The 15,719-nt window shown below is 44.4% G+C and overlaps 1 protein-coding gene across 1 annotated transcript; it reads left to right on the top strand.

Moving 5' to 3' along the window:
• Positions 1-12,731: 12,731 nt before the first annotated feature.
• LOC148182407 (coiled-coil domain-containing protein 81-like) lies at positions 12,732-15,719 on the top strand. Its single transcript, XM_088068197.1, has 7 exons — positions 12,732-12,810; positions 12,971-13,032; positions 13,503-13,653; positions 13,788-14,044; positions 14,248-14,333; positions 14,696-14,817; positions 15,670-15,719. Exons 1-7 carry the CDS (start codon positions 12,732-12,734, stop codon positions 15,717-15,719), a joined length of 807 nt encoding a protein of 268 aa, XP_087924323.1.

The raw sequence follows: 15,719 nt of genomic DNA on the forward strand, positions 1-15,719 counted from the left end.
AAATCCACGATTTTCTCATGTATCTCTCTTTCTGTTTGTACTGTTCTCGTAGGTGTGAGGAAGTGCTGGCAGAGTTTGGAGGCTGCAAAGGCTCTGAGTGCCTGAAAACAGGGCACAGTGTGGAATTCACAGGTCTTAAATAAAACCCTGAGGTGATGACACTGAGAATGTTTCACCAAACGAGTCAGTCACAACTCAGAGACCTCCAAGGAGACAAACATCAGTATTTGCACCTCCAAATCTATGCAAATCAGGAAAGGATTCTCTTTTCTTTATTATTAACTCTTTTACTGCATGTGTGACATATCCCACTCTTTAGTGTCTGCATGTCTCAAGTTCAAAATGAGTGAAAAAAACCTCTTTTCTGGCTGGTGCCTTGTGGAAACCCCTTTGGATGTGACACACAAACCTGGTTCTTACTGAGCTGAGCCTCAGGCTGAGGAGATCTCATGAAATCTGCTAAAATAAGTCAGGAATCTTCAGAATTGCTGGAAAAGCAACCTTGCTTAAGGAAACAAAAGAAATACAGGCTAAAGCAGGAAAAAAAAAAAAAAGGGCCAAATTCCAATGAACCTGGATTTATTGAAATGCAAGCGATTGATTTCAGTGGGAGCAGCAGTTGGCTCCGAGCAGACCTGATTAATTAACAATAACGATATTTTGGCAGACTCCTCCAAAGTCCCAGAGGAGCAGTCCATGCAATTACCACTGCAAAATCCCCATAAATACGTGCCTGCATTTGCTCTATTAAATAAAAAGGCTGTAGAGAGTTAATGGATTGGGGGAGCCCTTTATGCAGAAGAGGGCTCATGATGAAGCACCAGAGTGCCATGGACAAAGAATGTGACTTCACACAAGCCCATGGCACAATTCCACCCGATTCTGTAGGATAAAGTTTCACTTTGACAGTCAGTCAAAGTGAAGGTGGGAGCTTTTGCCCAGTGGCAGTTTTGTGCCAGCACCTGCTCAGGAAACGCGTCTGTTCCAGCTTGTGCAGCCCTTCAGCTGGAAGGACCTGCTGGACTGAGCTCACAGATCCCTCCTGCCCTGCGTTCTGATTGAAATTCTGTGAGTGCTTTCACTTGCAGCCTGGAGAAACAGCAGAATAAAAGGGAAAACAAACCTGAGTAATGGAATTGAAGTGATGGAAGAGGGGAAAACTCCTGGCTGTTTGAAGGAAGCTTTTGGTTTCTTTTCTTTTCAACAGGCTGCTGGGGTTTAGTCACTGGCACTACTAACCACAGGTGGAAAACATAAATTATTACCAGACTTTCTAATAATATAAAACATTGCCAGGCTTGGAAGTCTATTTAGGACTAGCTGATTAAACATGTATCCTGTGGTCTGTGCTCCCTAAAATGTTTCATTGACCCTTGTATCCTGGATAAATCAGAGCATCTCACCTCTGTGCCTCCCCTCAACCCAGCTCCTGAGAGAATGAGATCCACACTGTCCTGGACATTCATGGCAGTGACAGAGGAATGGTCAGGAGTTCCTCTGCCTGCTCTTTCCCCACATCCAGGTTTCCTCCCCTGCCAGGCTCCTGCTTCAGGCTGTGACTGTTCAGTGTCTGGCCCATTTTTGCAGCAGTAATTCGGGATGGATAATACTGCTGCTCTGCATAGCTCAGATAAAGCCCCATTTATTTCCCATCTCATTGGCTCTGAGGGATAATTGAAACACAGTTCTACAGTTTAGCTCTTCATAAATACCAGCAAGGGTGAAGAATTTTGCCTTTTGAATTATATTTATGCTCATGTCTGAATTATATTTTATTGAATATGTTTTGGTTCCCTCCCAGTGTGTTGTAAGCGCACCAGCAGGGAGCTCCAAACTCTGTTGTCTGATGATTGACATCTGATTTTCTACTGTGGGATTAGATCAGGGAAAAATCAGAGAGCCCAAGATATCCAAGACTAACAGCTTCAAAATGCTCCTGGCATTCCTTTCAGGTAACCACAAATATCCTTATTTTAACTGACTTCCAGGAACAACGCAATATTAATTAATATTTTGCCTAAAGAGTTTGGAATATTTGATGCCATGACTTGTTCACCTCTGGATCTTGACAAAGTAAGGAAGAGGACCCTGTGACAGGACAAAATTTCTCATCCTCTCAGGGGGGAAAGCAAAAAACAAGGGGGTAAGAAATTAAAGCAATTTAGAGGCTGATAATGAAGAAAATCACAGACCCTCTTTGAAGGCTGTTAAGAGCTCTAAACCAAGGCAAGATATTTGTGCAGAAATCACTGATAGCATTTTCTGTCTACATTCTGAGACATCCATGCCTTGCTCATTGTGTTGTTGCTGTAATAAAAACTCCATCTCATGCTTCAGCACAGTTCACTGTCCAGCACAAATTATACCCAAACATGCTGAGACAGGCAGCGGAGGAGAGGAGAAAGGGAAGCAGAGTGATGCTATAAAAAAAGCTGTTTGTTAAAGGTGGTATTGATCCTCTCCTTCTGAATTCCTCCACATAACTTGCTCAGGCTCCCTCTGCAAATGTTTATCCTGTTAATACATGTGCCTGGAACATTTACTGCCAGTCTGTGACAGTCCAAGGCAGTGAAAGCCATGAGCAATGTGGTGTGGCCCCAGACTTTACAACAAACTGATCACTTGTGACTGCAAGGCAAGCGAGGGTGTTAATTACCCCCAGTATTAATTTTTGACCTCTGTTATGGGGAAGATTGCAATAAACCCTGCTCTGACCTCGCTGTCTTTGTAGAGGAAAGGCTTTTAGAGGCTGTTTCTTCAGCTGCAAAACTTTCTGACTGCTTCATGCATCAGCACATCCTCACTGGTGTCCACCAGGATAAAGGATGTTGATTAATTGATTAAATCTTGCTAATAGTGCTCTGAGACTTCACAAAAATGCATATTGAAGAGGAGAACTTCATCAAGAGAATCTTGGATACCGCATTTAATCTGTTCTATCTGCCCAGGAATGATGGAGACTTCCCAGCAAATTCTGCTGGGATGGTGGGGATTTGATATTTGGCATTTCTACAGCTCAGCCATCTCTCAGCATTTACCGTGGTGTGTGTGTGCTTGTCATGGTGACATGTCCTGCTCCTGGAGTCTAAAATGAGCAAGATCCCATTAGCAGTGGGAGCTGAGCATGACTGGGGAGAGAACTGGAGGTGTTCCAGTCATGCTAATAACACTTTTTGCCTGGAGATAATAACAATCCCGTTATGTTAATTTTTTGCTTGGCACATCCAGTATGCTGCTGACAATTACGGCCCATAAGTGTTTTTACGAGGGCTTAATGCACACTGCAGGGTCCTGCAGAGCAGTTGGCAGGGTAAAACACGGGACAAATCAGATGGTTGATCAGCATGTGAATGCACGAGGAGCCTGCACACCAGGCCCAGCTGTTTTTAAACCCCTGGGGAGCTCTGCCACCAGATGGGCGCTTTTTTGAGCTATGAGTACCGCTCAGAACGGTTTGGTTTGGGCCTTCCACAACCTCTGGTAACTTTGGGAATTCTCTTCTGCAGCTACTCAACCTGGCTCCTCATTTTTGACATAGGGATCAATCAACACTAAGAAAGTTCAGGAAAATCCTGTAAGTTTGTCAGGCCGGATGGAGCTTGGGCCTGGTGTGGATATTGGGCTTTGTTTTACCTGTCCTGACCCTTGGGATACATCAGGAATAATTCAGAATGAGATGTCCCAGCCCTGGAAATGTCCCAGGCCAGGTTTGATGGGGCTTGGAGCAACCTGGGATGGTGGGATGTGTCCCTGCCCATGGAATGAGTTGATCCTCATGCTCCCTTCTAACCCAAACCAATCCATGATTCTATTTAAAGACGCAAACTCACTGATTTGGGGAGTTAAACACCTGGATACAAATGCAGTTTCTACATCCATTTGTGAGCCTGGATTTTTAACCTCCAGTTAATTCCTGGAAATAAATAAACCACTTCACAGCTCAAGCTTATTTGAAAACTTCTAAGTGGGGTTTTGTCATATTTAATTAAAACTTGACCAAAATGTATACAGACTCAAAAGATAGGATGTTAGAAGGAAGTTGAAAGTGAAAATATCTGGTTTTCATTAATTTTTCTTCCTGTGTCTCTAATGTGTTCATTTTTCTCCCGGCTCCTAAATGAATAGGGGAGACAATTTCCATTAAAAGTGGATGAGCTGGAAGAGTGAGTGGAGGGTTTTCTACTCTGAAATTTAAATTCTTTGCTCTTCAAAATCACTGCCCAAGTGCTCAATTGTTTCATGTTCCACCTCCATGACCACATTATCTGCTAAAACATCTGCAATGACTTTATTATTAATAGGCAATGTCATGATTTTCCTCTAGCAAACTTGCCTGGGACTTCATCTCTACTCTGAGCAACACAATAATATTTACTCACACTAAAAAAATCCTGTCAAGAATTTTGATGTTCCTTCTGACCATTAATTAAGCTTGAAAAGCACTTACCAGCACTACTATTAGCACTTCATGCCTGGCTAAACCTACAGAGAAAAAAGTGAAGAGAGCAATTTGATATATTGTGAAATAAATTTGCAGCCAGGAAAGGATGATACAGAAACATGAATACAATCAACAGAAAACTTATTTTTCTACTTTGATCAAGAACTAGAGGCTTCTGGTAAATAGAATATATTTTGCTCCATACCATCTACAATTTTTTATATACTCAAAATACTCTACAACATCCTTCCACTTCTTCCTTTTTCCATTGAAATAATTACTATTTCTATTATTTACGTTGAAATAATTACTATTACTCTAATAAATAATTCATGCTTCTTTTTGGGATACTGAATGATTTTTCCCCTCTTTTCTTTTTTTCCTCTGTTTCCCCTTTCTCCCAGGAATACCATTGCTGTTTGATGTGCTATGTTCATTCCCACAAAGAGTTTGGGTTCTGAGAATCTGACATTTTCCAACAGAAACCCATTCCATGAGAAAATCTCCAAGCCAGTCGTTTCTCTAACTACAACCAGTTTGCCTCCCATGGGCCCAGATCCAGCAGCAATCACACAAATATCAACAAAACCTCACAAGCTCTTCCAGCCCAGTCCACTCCTGTAGCCATGGTTTATATAAAATTTAATACAGAGAGGCATTTCTACCTTTTTCTGGGGTTCTACAGTGGTGTTCCTCTGTGGCTGCCTGATAGATTTAAATCTAAAATTTGATTTAAAATTAAATTTCAAATGACATTTAAAATTTAATTTCAAATCAAATTTCAAATCTAATTTAAAAATGCATGTAGTATAAAGCTTTCTCCCAATGGGTACGGGTATAAAGGACCCTCTCTGCAAACACAACATGGAAAAAGTGTGATTTATTTTTTAATGACAGTTCCTGCCAACTTTCTCCCCTTGGTCCCAGGTTTAAGTTCATTTGATGGTTTTGAGGAAAGATAAGGATTTGAGGATTGAGGATTGCAAATGACAAAAAGGACAGAAGGAAGAGACTGTTTGGCAGTAGAGTTTTTTTATGAAGGAAATATTTAAAATAAGAGGGATGAAATTCAAATGGATTCTTGCAGCACAACTACTGACTTTATTGGAAGCAGTTTGATTTATAGCTTGCATTGATTCTTGAGTTCCCGGAACATTCTTTGTTTTCTCATTGTCAGTGTGCACTGTAGCAAAACCATGCTGCAGTTTGCTCTTCCCCAGAAGACATCTCCATTGCAGGGAGAAAATAGAAAAAAAGGCAGAAATTCCCATCAGTTCAGAGCAGATGCTTCCCTCTGTATTTGCAAAACAAAAGCATTGTCTGTAAATTTTCAGCATAAGGTTCTTAGAATGAAAAATGATATATTATGCATACAAAAGTCTGCCAAAATGACAGCAGCTCTTGTTAAAGTTCTTTTGTCAGGGAGAAAAACTTAGACAAGTTGCCTCACTATTTTATTAGGAAATGAAAAACAAATATCCAAGTGGTTTTTGTTTTAGAATTGTATTGTAAATGGAATTAAATACATTGAAAAGGTAAACGTGGTTTGATTGATGTGTATTATATCTCCCTGTATCCCTGTATTTCCCTATTCACATCACTTTTGTTCCAATTTTGACCTGGGTTCTTTTCTTAATGCTCAATATTTTTGTAGGGAAAAGACACCCTCCTTCCCAAGCTGTCATCTACAAATCCAAAAGGAGAACTGTGTCCTTCTGATCAGCCTGATGATCACCACAGACCATCTGGGCTGCACTTCTGGCCAATATTCAGGTGTGAAGTAGACTTGAAGCATTTCAAACTCTCAGACAAAAAGAAGTGCAAGTACTTTGCCAGACAAAGCCAGCTTAGGTACAGGCAGAATTTTAGCAAAGACTGGGGTGACTACACACTCCTGTACTAAAAATAGAAATACTTCTCCTTCAGACCTTTATTTAGGATTCCTAGTGCAGAAGTGGAGCAGGAAAGGAGCCGTGTTATCAATCAGTCCGAGGGCTCTCACCCGGCTGGAACAGGACACGTTGTGCACTATATATTTATATTTACCCATTTCAAAAGGCTGCAGATTCATTTTTATTTTTCCCTGACATGAGAAATATTGGTGGAAGTACTGAAGGATTAGAGAGTGCCTGTGATTTTCCTGCTAAAGTAAACATCAGCCAATGCTGTAACCAGATCACATTCTTGTGGCGGGCTGAAGAGACTTTAATTTTCAGCCACACTGAGAAGAAGCAAAAAGTGCACCAGGAAATGGGCTGAGCTTTCTTTAGTGCGGGAATGAAAACGTGGGAGAAATGGGGATATTTGGCCTCATTTTACCTGTCCTGATCCTTGGGATACATCAAGAATAGTTCGGGATGAGATGCCCCATCCCTGGAAGTGTCCAGGTTGGGTGAGGCCTGAAGCAACCTGGCATGGTGGAAGGTGGGGCAGGGATGGCACTGGATAGGCTTTAAGGTCCTTCCTACCCCAACCATTCTGGGATTTGAAGGATTCTGCAGACAAGAAATAAAATGGATTTCTCCATTTTGGAGACAGCAGTGCCGTCCTGCCCAAGCAATTTCTGCACTGAGTGCGTGTGGTGGCACTTGCAGGCAGGACAGAGCCCCACCAGGGAGCAAACACGTGGCAAAAGAGCCCCTCACTCCAAAAAACCTTCACCAGGGCAAGTTCAGGGAGGGAGGAGACTGGCCCCATCAGCTGCCCTGTGCTGGCTGAGGTGTGAGGAGCAGAAATGTCACAGAGCTGAGGTCACCCAGGCAGCTTTTAGCAGACAGGTCCCTGGAGCCCAACCACTCCAACGAGTCAGCAGAGGTCAGATCACAGCGAGGCTCCTCCTTCCCTTCCTTGGAGGACATTTCTGTGCAGGCACCAGAGAGGATTTATCTGTAAATGGTTTTGATAACCACCATTTGTAAATGGTTTTGATAACCACGAGAAATGAAAGCTGAAAATTATGTACTCTAAAGAGTAATTAAAGACAAGCATGACCCCAAGTCAAGGGGGTTAAAAATATTTTTTAAGAGCACACAGATGGCAGATGGAAGATAAAGTTTTCTGCTTTTTAAAACCCCAAACACCAAGCAGTGTACTGCAAAATAAATTCATTGTTTTGCCCTGTTATTGTGAAGAGGGTACCTGGTGCAGTGGAAGATGATTCTCTGAGTAATTTTTGGACATCACTCTGTTTTCACAATGCAAAATTCCGCATACATTGGGTGGGAGCTGGATGAGTCACCCAATATCTGCTGTGATTTTAATGCCAAGTTATTTTAACTTCTAAGGGAAAGCATAAATCAGAAGTTTTCAAATGACAGGCACATTTCTGGAGCAATGTTGCAAACCCATGTAGGTGAACAAGCTGAGAGTTACAGCTGAGTTCTTTTCTTTGAGTGCCTGTACAAAGCTCTGGATCCAGCCCAGAGAAAGGGAGAAGGAATAAAATTAATACAGCTCATAGGAATGCCTGGATTTTTGATGTGAATTTCTCTCTTAATGTATTACAGTTACTTTTTTGGGAAATTTTCTGCTTTCCAACTAAACATGTTTTAATATAAATAATAACAATGATAATAAAATCCAGCAGTTTGCATTGAGGTCTTATTTTCCCACAAGGATTCTTGAGAAGCTGAACAGGGAATGTTCTCCAGAAGAAAAACAACTTCTGCCCAGCCAAGCAGAGTCCTGCTGCAAAAAGGTGCAACTCCAGTGACTTCAGCACAGCTCTGTGACCTAAAAAATGGCCAGAATTGATGTAAGAGGGAAAAATGTTGCTCCGGCTCACATAAAGAAACAGCACATTCTGTCCCAGAGTGGTTATGTGGCCCCTGCTGAGCTGAACTTCCCCTGGATAATTTCTTTATGTCTTGGAATTCAACCTCCAGCCAGCCCAAGGCTTTTTGTGCTACTTAAATTCAATGGAAAAATCATCTGGGGAGTCTTGGTGATGTCCTGTGCTCTGTGCTTGTCTACATGCACAGCAAATTTACTGTGCTAGCTCGAGGCTTTGATGTTATTATTAAAAGTTCTTGAGGGCTGACAAGACTCCTTGAGTTTGGGGTCAAGCTGGAGAGACTGAAGTGGGGACACAGATATTTTCTGATTTATTTTAGCATCTTGTGCATGATGCAGCCCTGGGCTGTGTCCACCTCTTCCCACCTCCCTTCATACCAGTTCACTCTGGCAAAAATATGGGAATTTGTAGTTTCTCCCCCTATTTTTATTTCCTGTGCAGAGAAGACATTTTTATACCGTATTTCGAACAGTTTTTGTTGCTACTTTTTTTTTTGCTGCTGAAAATTTCTTAGACATATTTAGCGAAGGTTTGCCACTTGTATTTTGTTCTAATAAAACTTCATTTCTGGTGTAAGGGACTTCTTGGTTTTCAACACATCTCACTGTTTTCTGTCACATTGTTAGAGAAAGTTTGTTTCACTGAGTTACCTCAATAATTCAACTCTTGACAGCTGATAATTTACATTTTTGCTGCAGTCGGTGGTACCAGGGCTCCCTCTCCTGGCTTTCCCTCTTCTCCTGCTGATTCCCTGAGCAGTTTAATTCCCCACCACTGCAGAACTGGGATTAAACATTACAAATTGTGCAGATTTGGGGGAGCAGGAACAGAGTTCTGCCACAGAAACCCACGCAATTTCCCTCCTTCCAGCACACATCCACGATTTTTACCTAATCATTATTTCTTCAAGTTGTATAAAGAGCCAAGAAACAGCAGCCAGAGGAGTTTTTTTCTAAACCATCCCTTTGCTCTCTAGGATGGAAGAAATCCTCTAGGAAGAAGATGTTTCCATCACGTTCCTGTCCTGCTGTGAGTGCCTTACTCGCTCTCTACACCCTCTATTAAACTGCACAGCATTCACTCCCAGAGATCCATAACTGGGATATCTCCCCCCTCTGCCGAGTATAAACCATTGCCTCATGTTTTTTGACATTTTTACAAAGGTGCCCTGACTGCACACAAAAATCCAGGTGTTAAATGCTCAGTGTATTTTGTTTTATTTTAGACAAAAAAACCTTTCCCCAAAACTGTGAACTGGTTGAACGGCTCCACATTTCTCCCCTTCACATTCCAATTTTAAAAGTCCCCAAAACCATAAAGCATTCTGCTCTAAAAATAAAGCACATTCCTATTCCACCTGGCCCCCTCTACCCCCTGAGCTAATTAGTGAATGTTTTACTGTCCCGAGGCTTTATTAATGTTAATACTAAAAATTAACATTACATAAAAATGTTAATAATAAAAATTAATTTATTAATTAATATTTCTTTCACAGCTGATTAGAATCTCCAGGTAATGGAGATGTCAGGTGGCAAAGGCAGGGAGCAGGTGAGCAGGCAGCCAAAAAGCTGTCATTATTTAGTTGGGAAGGAGGAATAAGGGACAATAAAGCCCAGCATTAGAGACTTGTAAATACAAAATACTCAAGGAAGCTGCTGGGTGTGTTGGGCCACCATAAATAATTCACTGATGCTGCTTTAAAAATCTTATTTTAAAGATATTATTGTGCAGAAGACACTGAGATTCTGTTCTCAACCTGTGGCTACTCTGCTGGAGCAGAAGGATCAGAAGATTTGGATTATTCCAGTTTGATCTAAAGAATTATTGACTTTTGTGCCAATACACCAGAAAATTGATGGTGGTTTTTTTGAGTAGTTTGTGAGGGTTTGTCCAAATTCAAGTGAATTGTACTGAAAGGAAACACAACACTTTTAGTTAGTAATTAACTCTGTGTTAATTGACTTGCAATTAAACTCCCAGAAATCTCATAAACATCAGTGTCGTGTTGAAAAATATACACCTTGTAGCTTTTATTAATTGTGAAAATCACAGTTTTTATAACAATTTTAGTTTTGTGCTCATCACAATGAGACTTGGATCACCACCCAGAATTATTAAATCTGAAAAATTCCACCTGTAACAGCAATTAACATTCAGCCAATCCATTTTAAATCTTTAGACTTTCCAAAGGTGACCTTGGAAATGGAGCCTCTGGGATATGCTCCTGAAACTTCCATCATTCTTCAAGGAAAGTGTAAAAAAAAGCAACATTCCAGCTGTTCCTGTGTGTCTGCAGATTACTGATATTATTCTCTTATGCTTATTTGAACACTGAGTTAATTTTAATTAGGCTCCTGTGCCTAATTGCTCGGGAAAACACCTCCTAGTAACAAATGTTGCTCCTTGCTACTTAAAAGAAGCTGAATCACAACCCCACGTTGCATTCTATAAATGTCTGTGTTATAGCTCATTAGGCTGATATTTTAAAGTTGTTTTAAATGGCTTGGTTCTCCCTTTAAAGCTGAGCAGAATGAAGTATTTGCTTTAAAAGGGAAAATTAAATAATGGAAAATAATAATTTATTGCTCTCGCTCTGACAGGCAAGACATCAATTTGATGTTGTTCAGCTTCTATTGCCATGGTGCTCAAAGCTGCTTTCTCCTCCCTAAACAACAAATGAGTTTTGATTTCTCTTCATTAAATGCATCATTAATTCCTCCTCCCAGTTTCTGTTTGTTTTCCCTTCCTGCTCTCTGGTGCCCGACTTGGAGGATGTGGGGGTTTTCCCCCGTGGCTTTGCAGCTTCAGGGGATTTCTGTTCCAAATTCAATATTATACCCCAAAATTCAATATTATTCCCCGATTCCTGCTGACAAGTCCATGCCCAGGAAATATTGGAGTTGCCAATATTCAACTGTGCTGGTTGTATTGTGTCCCCTACCTAAAAGGACATTACAATTGAAGATTTTGACTATTTGTTTTTATTGTAAAAACCCAAATCAAACCAGCCCACTTGGTTTTCTCTGACATTTTTTGAATCCCCTTGGCCTGATGTTGGAGGGAATCACAGTTTCCTTTGGAGTTGTGACTGAACCAGACATCATTGAAAGGCATCAGGTTTGTATATCTGGGGAATTGAAGGTGAGGAGGACATGAGAAGGTTTGTGAGGGCCAAACAGGGCAGAGCCTGCACAGACAAAACCTCGTGGCTTTCAGTGGGAGCCTTCAGTTTGAGAGGCACATCTGGAAAGTTCTATGCAATAAAAAGCTTTGATAAATGATATCTTATAAACAGGACTGAGGTTCCATCCTGCTGCATCATGCAAGGACAAACTGTGTCTGGAGGAGGTTCAGGAGAGTCCTCAGCTGCCACCTCAGCCATGGAGATTTTTCTTTATTTACTCCGGACTCCTCTGTGTGCTCTGACCCTGGACTTTTGATTCCCTCTCACATTGCTTTAAGGTTGCCCTCATTCTCTCTAATGACCTTAAACCACTTGGTTTGATGTCTACTTTATCTTCTCAAAATGTAACAGCCCTGACTGCATCAAATTCCCTCCTTAATCCCCTTGGCATCTCTGATCACTGAAGACTGGAGTTAGATAAACTCTCCCAGGTAACCTTTGCCGACTTTCCAGAGGCAGATGAATACCATAAAAGATCCATCATGCTTTCCTTGGTGTCAGAAAGGTTTTGCTATTAAAGATTAGGGAGGCTGGAGGTCACTCCAAATCACGGTATTGCTCACTTTATAAGCCCATTTTATCCTGTCATCTGGTATTTTGTGTTCCAGTTGTTTCAGAGGAGTCCACAGCATTCATCAATTCCTCATCCTTCGGCCTCTTTGCACACTGGGTTTTAAGCACTGAGTGATTCGTTAAATGTCTCCAAAGTCAAGCCATTTATCTTTTTCACTGTATTTTATTGCCTCTGTTTTCCCTGCCTTACAAACCTCCAGCACAACACTGAGTTCTTCTTGCTTTAAGTGCTGGTCCCTCACAATGGGATCCTGCAGAAAAAAATCCTTGGGTAGTGAAACACCATCCATTGAAATACTACTTTAAAAATAAGGAAAAAAGAAAAATGTAGCGGCCAAAACACAGTTTCATGGTCCAAATGATTGTTGTTGATTATTTCTCAGACTCAACACTGAGCTTTCCAAGCCCAAATCCTTACTCATATAATGCAAGCCTCAAAACTGGGGAGAAGAGCATCACTTTTAAATCCCCAAAGCCCACATTTGGGAGACCAAAGAATTGATTTGAGGTCCAAATTCACTCTCTGGGACTACAAAACCACACTTGTAAGCTGCAAGGTTATGATTTTAAAACTCAAAGCCTCATTTAAAGGGCTCTGAGAATAATTTTTCAAAAGCCTGATGTGGAATATTGGTGGGACTGTGATGTCACACAAAGCCTGTGACACAGAGGGACAAAAGGGAGGTGGGTTCTGCGCTCTGGAGAGAGCCCTGAGGGTGAACATCCTCACCACCGAGGACATGGCTGTAGACCCAGCCCAGATGGATTTCTGGGATGGGATGGAGTCCGTGTTCATGATGCCCAGCGTCACCCCCGCAGGTACGGGCCGGAGCATCGCTGGAGCCGCTCTCAGGGATCAGGGACAAGACCCAGCACTGACCCGTGTGGGGCTGGGGACAGCACTGACACATGCCAGGGCTGCTGGAAGGCTGAGAGCCAGCAGAAGCACAGCGTAACCTGGTGTTTCCTGCTTTTCCAGAGAGAAAGGCTGTCTGGGATGCAGTGGCTGGCTATGTCCAACAACAGCTGTTGCTGCACAAGGTGGGATGATGCCCTGGGACAACACTGACATCCTTCTTTGCCCACCCAGAGCAGTGAGGAGTTCCCATGGCCCTTCTCATGGCTCATGGCCTGCAGTTCCTCTTGTTCTCCTCAGAATGCAGCACACCCACCCCAAAATCCCCTGCTGAGGGACTACCAGAGCTTGTGCAAGGGTGGAATCACCTCTGGGAGGTGGCATTGTACCCCAGGGCTGATCCCGGTCACTGGAGACCAGGGGTGCCCTCAAGCTGCCTCTGTCTGCCCTGACCCCAGCACGGATTTTTTGGTGAGAGAAGGGAAACGAGAGGCCCCAGCATCTCCTCCCCAGGGCTCTCCCCACTGTTCTGTCATGACTTCTGAACACAGGGAGTTGGCAGAGTTCGGTCAAAGGCACCATCCCTTGATGGAACCATCCTCAGCTCTTCCCTCTGTCCAGTCCTCACCCTTTGGGCCTTTCCCTTCTGCTCCAGGGGATCCGGATTCCCACCCTTGGGTCCTTTGATGTGGTCCACACAGAAACCCTGGTGGGGAACAAGACAGTCATCCTGCAGACTCCAGTGTTCCACCTGGCCAGGAATCTTGGAGGAGTCCAGAACCTGGAAAATAAGGATGACCTGGCTGGTAAGACAGAGGATTTAACCCTGAGGCCCAGGGTGGAGTAGGGTACCACACCACATTTCTAAAAGCATCTCCAGGGAAATGCCTTTGGCCAAGCCCTGGGGAAGTGCTTCCATCCCTCTCCTGTGGTTCTTCAGGAGGAAAGCAGCTGGAGCCTCTGAAATATGCCAAGGTGGCCATGAAGGCCTCTGTGTCCCGGAGGAAAGTGGAGCGCTGCATCCTCGGCACCACGTCCCTGCTGTACCACTGCCTGGAGAAGGGCGTGAGCGTCGCCTTTGTCCTGAGGGACGTGGGCATGCTCCTCATCGAAGGCAGCATGGTGCAAATGAGATTCTACCTGGACTTCCTGGAGAAGGTGATTGGGAAGAGGATCCAGGACAGGGCTATACTCAAGGTGAGCCTTTTGTTGCCCCCCTGCTTGGGCAGGCCCACAGCAGTTCCCCAGCACTGCTGGCATGTGGACATGGGGATGTGCCCAGGGGCTGTGGCCAGGCAGGAGTGTGACTCCACCTGCTCTGCTCACCCTGAGCTCCCCCTCTCCTGAGTGCCTCAGCCACACTGAGGATGTGCTGGCACCTTCCTGTTTCTGTGCTGCAGGCTCTCCAGCAGCTGGACATGGTGGTGTCCCAGGCGGTGCCCATTGCTTCCCTGAGCTTCACTGGCCGTGTCATCATCTTTCCCAAGTGAGTCAAACACCCTGGCAGCTTTGGCCTCTGGAGAGCTCTGGGAGCAGTTTCTCCTCGTGACCACAGCAGCCCTGCAGAGCACTGACTCTTGTTTGTGTCTGCCTGTTCGTCATCCCTGTCAGCAGACCTGAGGGACAGAGGGAGTATTTTAGGCAACCCTTGCTTCTCCGTCATGGCCAGGAATCCTTTCCTGGGTGGCTCTGTTTTCCAGGATGGTCCTGGGGGCTGGGGCACAGCTGACTTAGGAGAACAATGGCCTTTACCCTACTGCCCAAACTCACCTGTGAGCAGGTGATGGTGGCAAGGGGCCAGGGCTGGCGGGGACATGGGTCAGGATTGTGTTGTCTCTTTGTCTCCAGCTTTGAACAGACATTTCAGCCCACATCACTGCCCAGGGATCATCTCAAGGACTTTGGATTTGTTCCTGGGGAGGACAAGATGAACAAAATGGGTTTGACATCCATCAGGCAAGGCATGGAAGGTAAAGCAGCTCCTCACTCGTTTCCACAGCACAGGCAACTGGCGGCTCTGATCTGGCGAGAGAATCTCCAGCTGTGATTGTCACAAGGATCTGATTGTGCCAAAGCTTGGTGTGAGCTCCTCATGGCCTTTTCTCCTAGGGCTGGCTCCACAAGAGCTGAGCCCTGGGCTGGGAGGTGCCCAAGATGCTCGTCCCTGGGATCCAAGGGTCCATACTTGCCCTCAGAAATTACCTCTGCTTCCAGAAGAGATTCTGTCCCAAACCTGGCACTGTGGATGGGAGAGTGCCAGGCCTCTGGAGGCAGCAGTGTGAGGGGACTGGGAATTCCCTCTTGGATGTGCTGGGAAGAAGACTGACATTGCCATGTGTCACTTGTGGCCAGCAGCATCACAGCTGTGCTCTTCTGACAGGCTCTGTCCTTCCTGATTCCAGGGAGGTTTCCTGGCCTGCCCGTGCCTGCTCACCAGGGTTCCACTGCCAAGGCAGGAGAGCAGCCCTGGCATGAGAAGGAGATGGCGATAAGGCACAACTCTCGGGTCAGGTGAGACTGGAGCCTCAGGGCATGGGGCCTTTTCCTCATCCAGCCAGAGCTTGTTCCCCAGCACGCCCACCACGTGGACTGGGGCTGCCCCACGTCACAGGGCTGGTTCTTCTCCATCCCTCCTGAAGAGCCCCCCATGACAGCTGGAGCCATCCATGGGGACAGACAAGTATCAGCCACGGCTTCCAGCTCAGGGTTCATCTCCTGAGCTGGGCACAGCCATGGTCTGAGGACACATAGCTCCTGTGGGCAGAATGTGGCCCCAGACCCCTCCCAGCCCCACTCAGCCCCCTCCTGCTGTGTCCTTGCAGGGAGCTGCCAGGGACCCCAGCGGCTGCTGCTGGAAGAAAGCAGCCTGTGA

The sequence above is a fragment of the Pseudopodoces humilis genome, chromosome 30 (assembly GCF_049639895.1).
Source record: "Pseudopodoces humilis isolate 2021_Gansu_Grassland_sample_001 chromosome 30, ASM4963989v1, whole genome shotgun sequence".
In the NCBI taxonomy this organism is placed as follows: domain Eukaryota; kingdom Metazoa; phylum Chordata; class Aves; order Passeriformes; family Paridae; genus Pseudopodoces; species Pseudopodoces humilis.

Bases quoted from the DNA above. Each gene is read 5' to 3' on its own strand.
- LOC148182407 (XM_088068197.1), top strand. From the start codon at position 12,732: ATGGCTGTAGACCCAGCCCAGATGGATTTCTGGGATGGGATGGAGTCC. The intron at 14,334-14,695 runs GTGAGTCAAACA...CTTTGTCTCCAG, and splicing joins CGTGTCATCATCTTTCCCAA to CTTTGAACAGACATTTCAGC. The intron at 14,818-15,669 runs GTAAAGCAGCTC...GTGTCCTTGCAG, and splicing joins CATCAGGCAAGGCATGGAAG to GGAGCTGCCAGGGACCCCAG.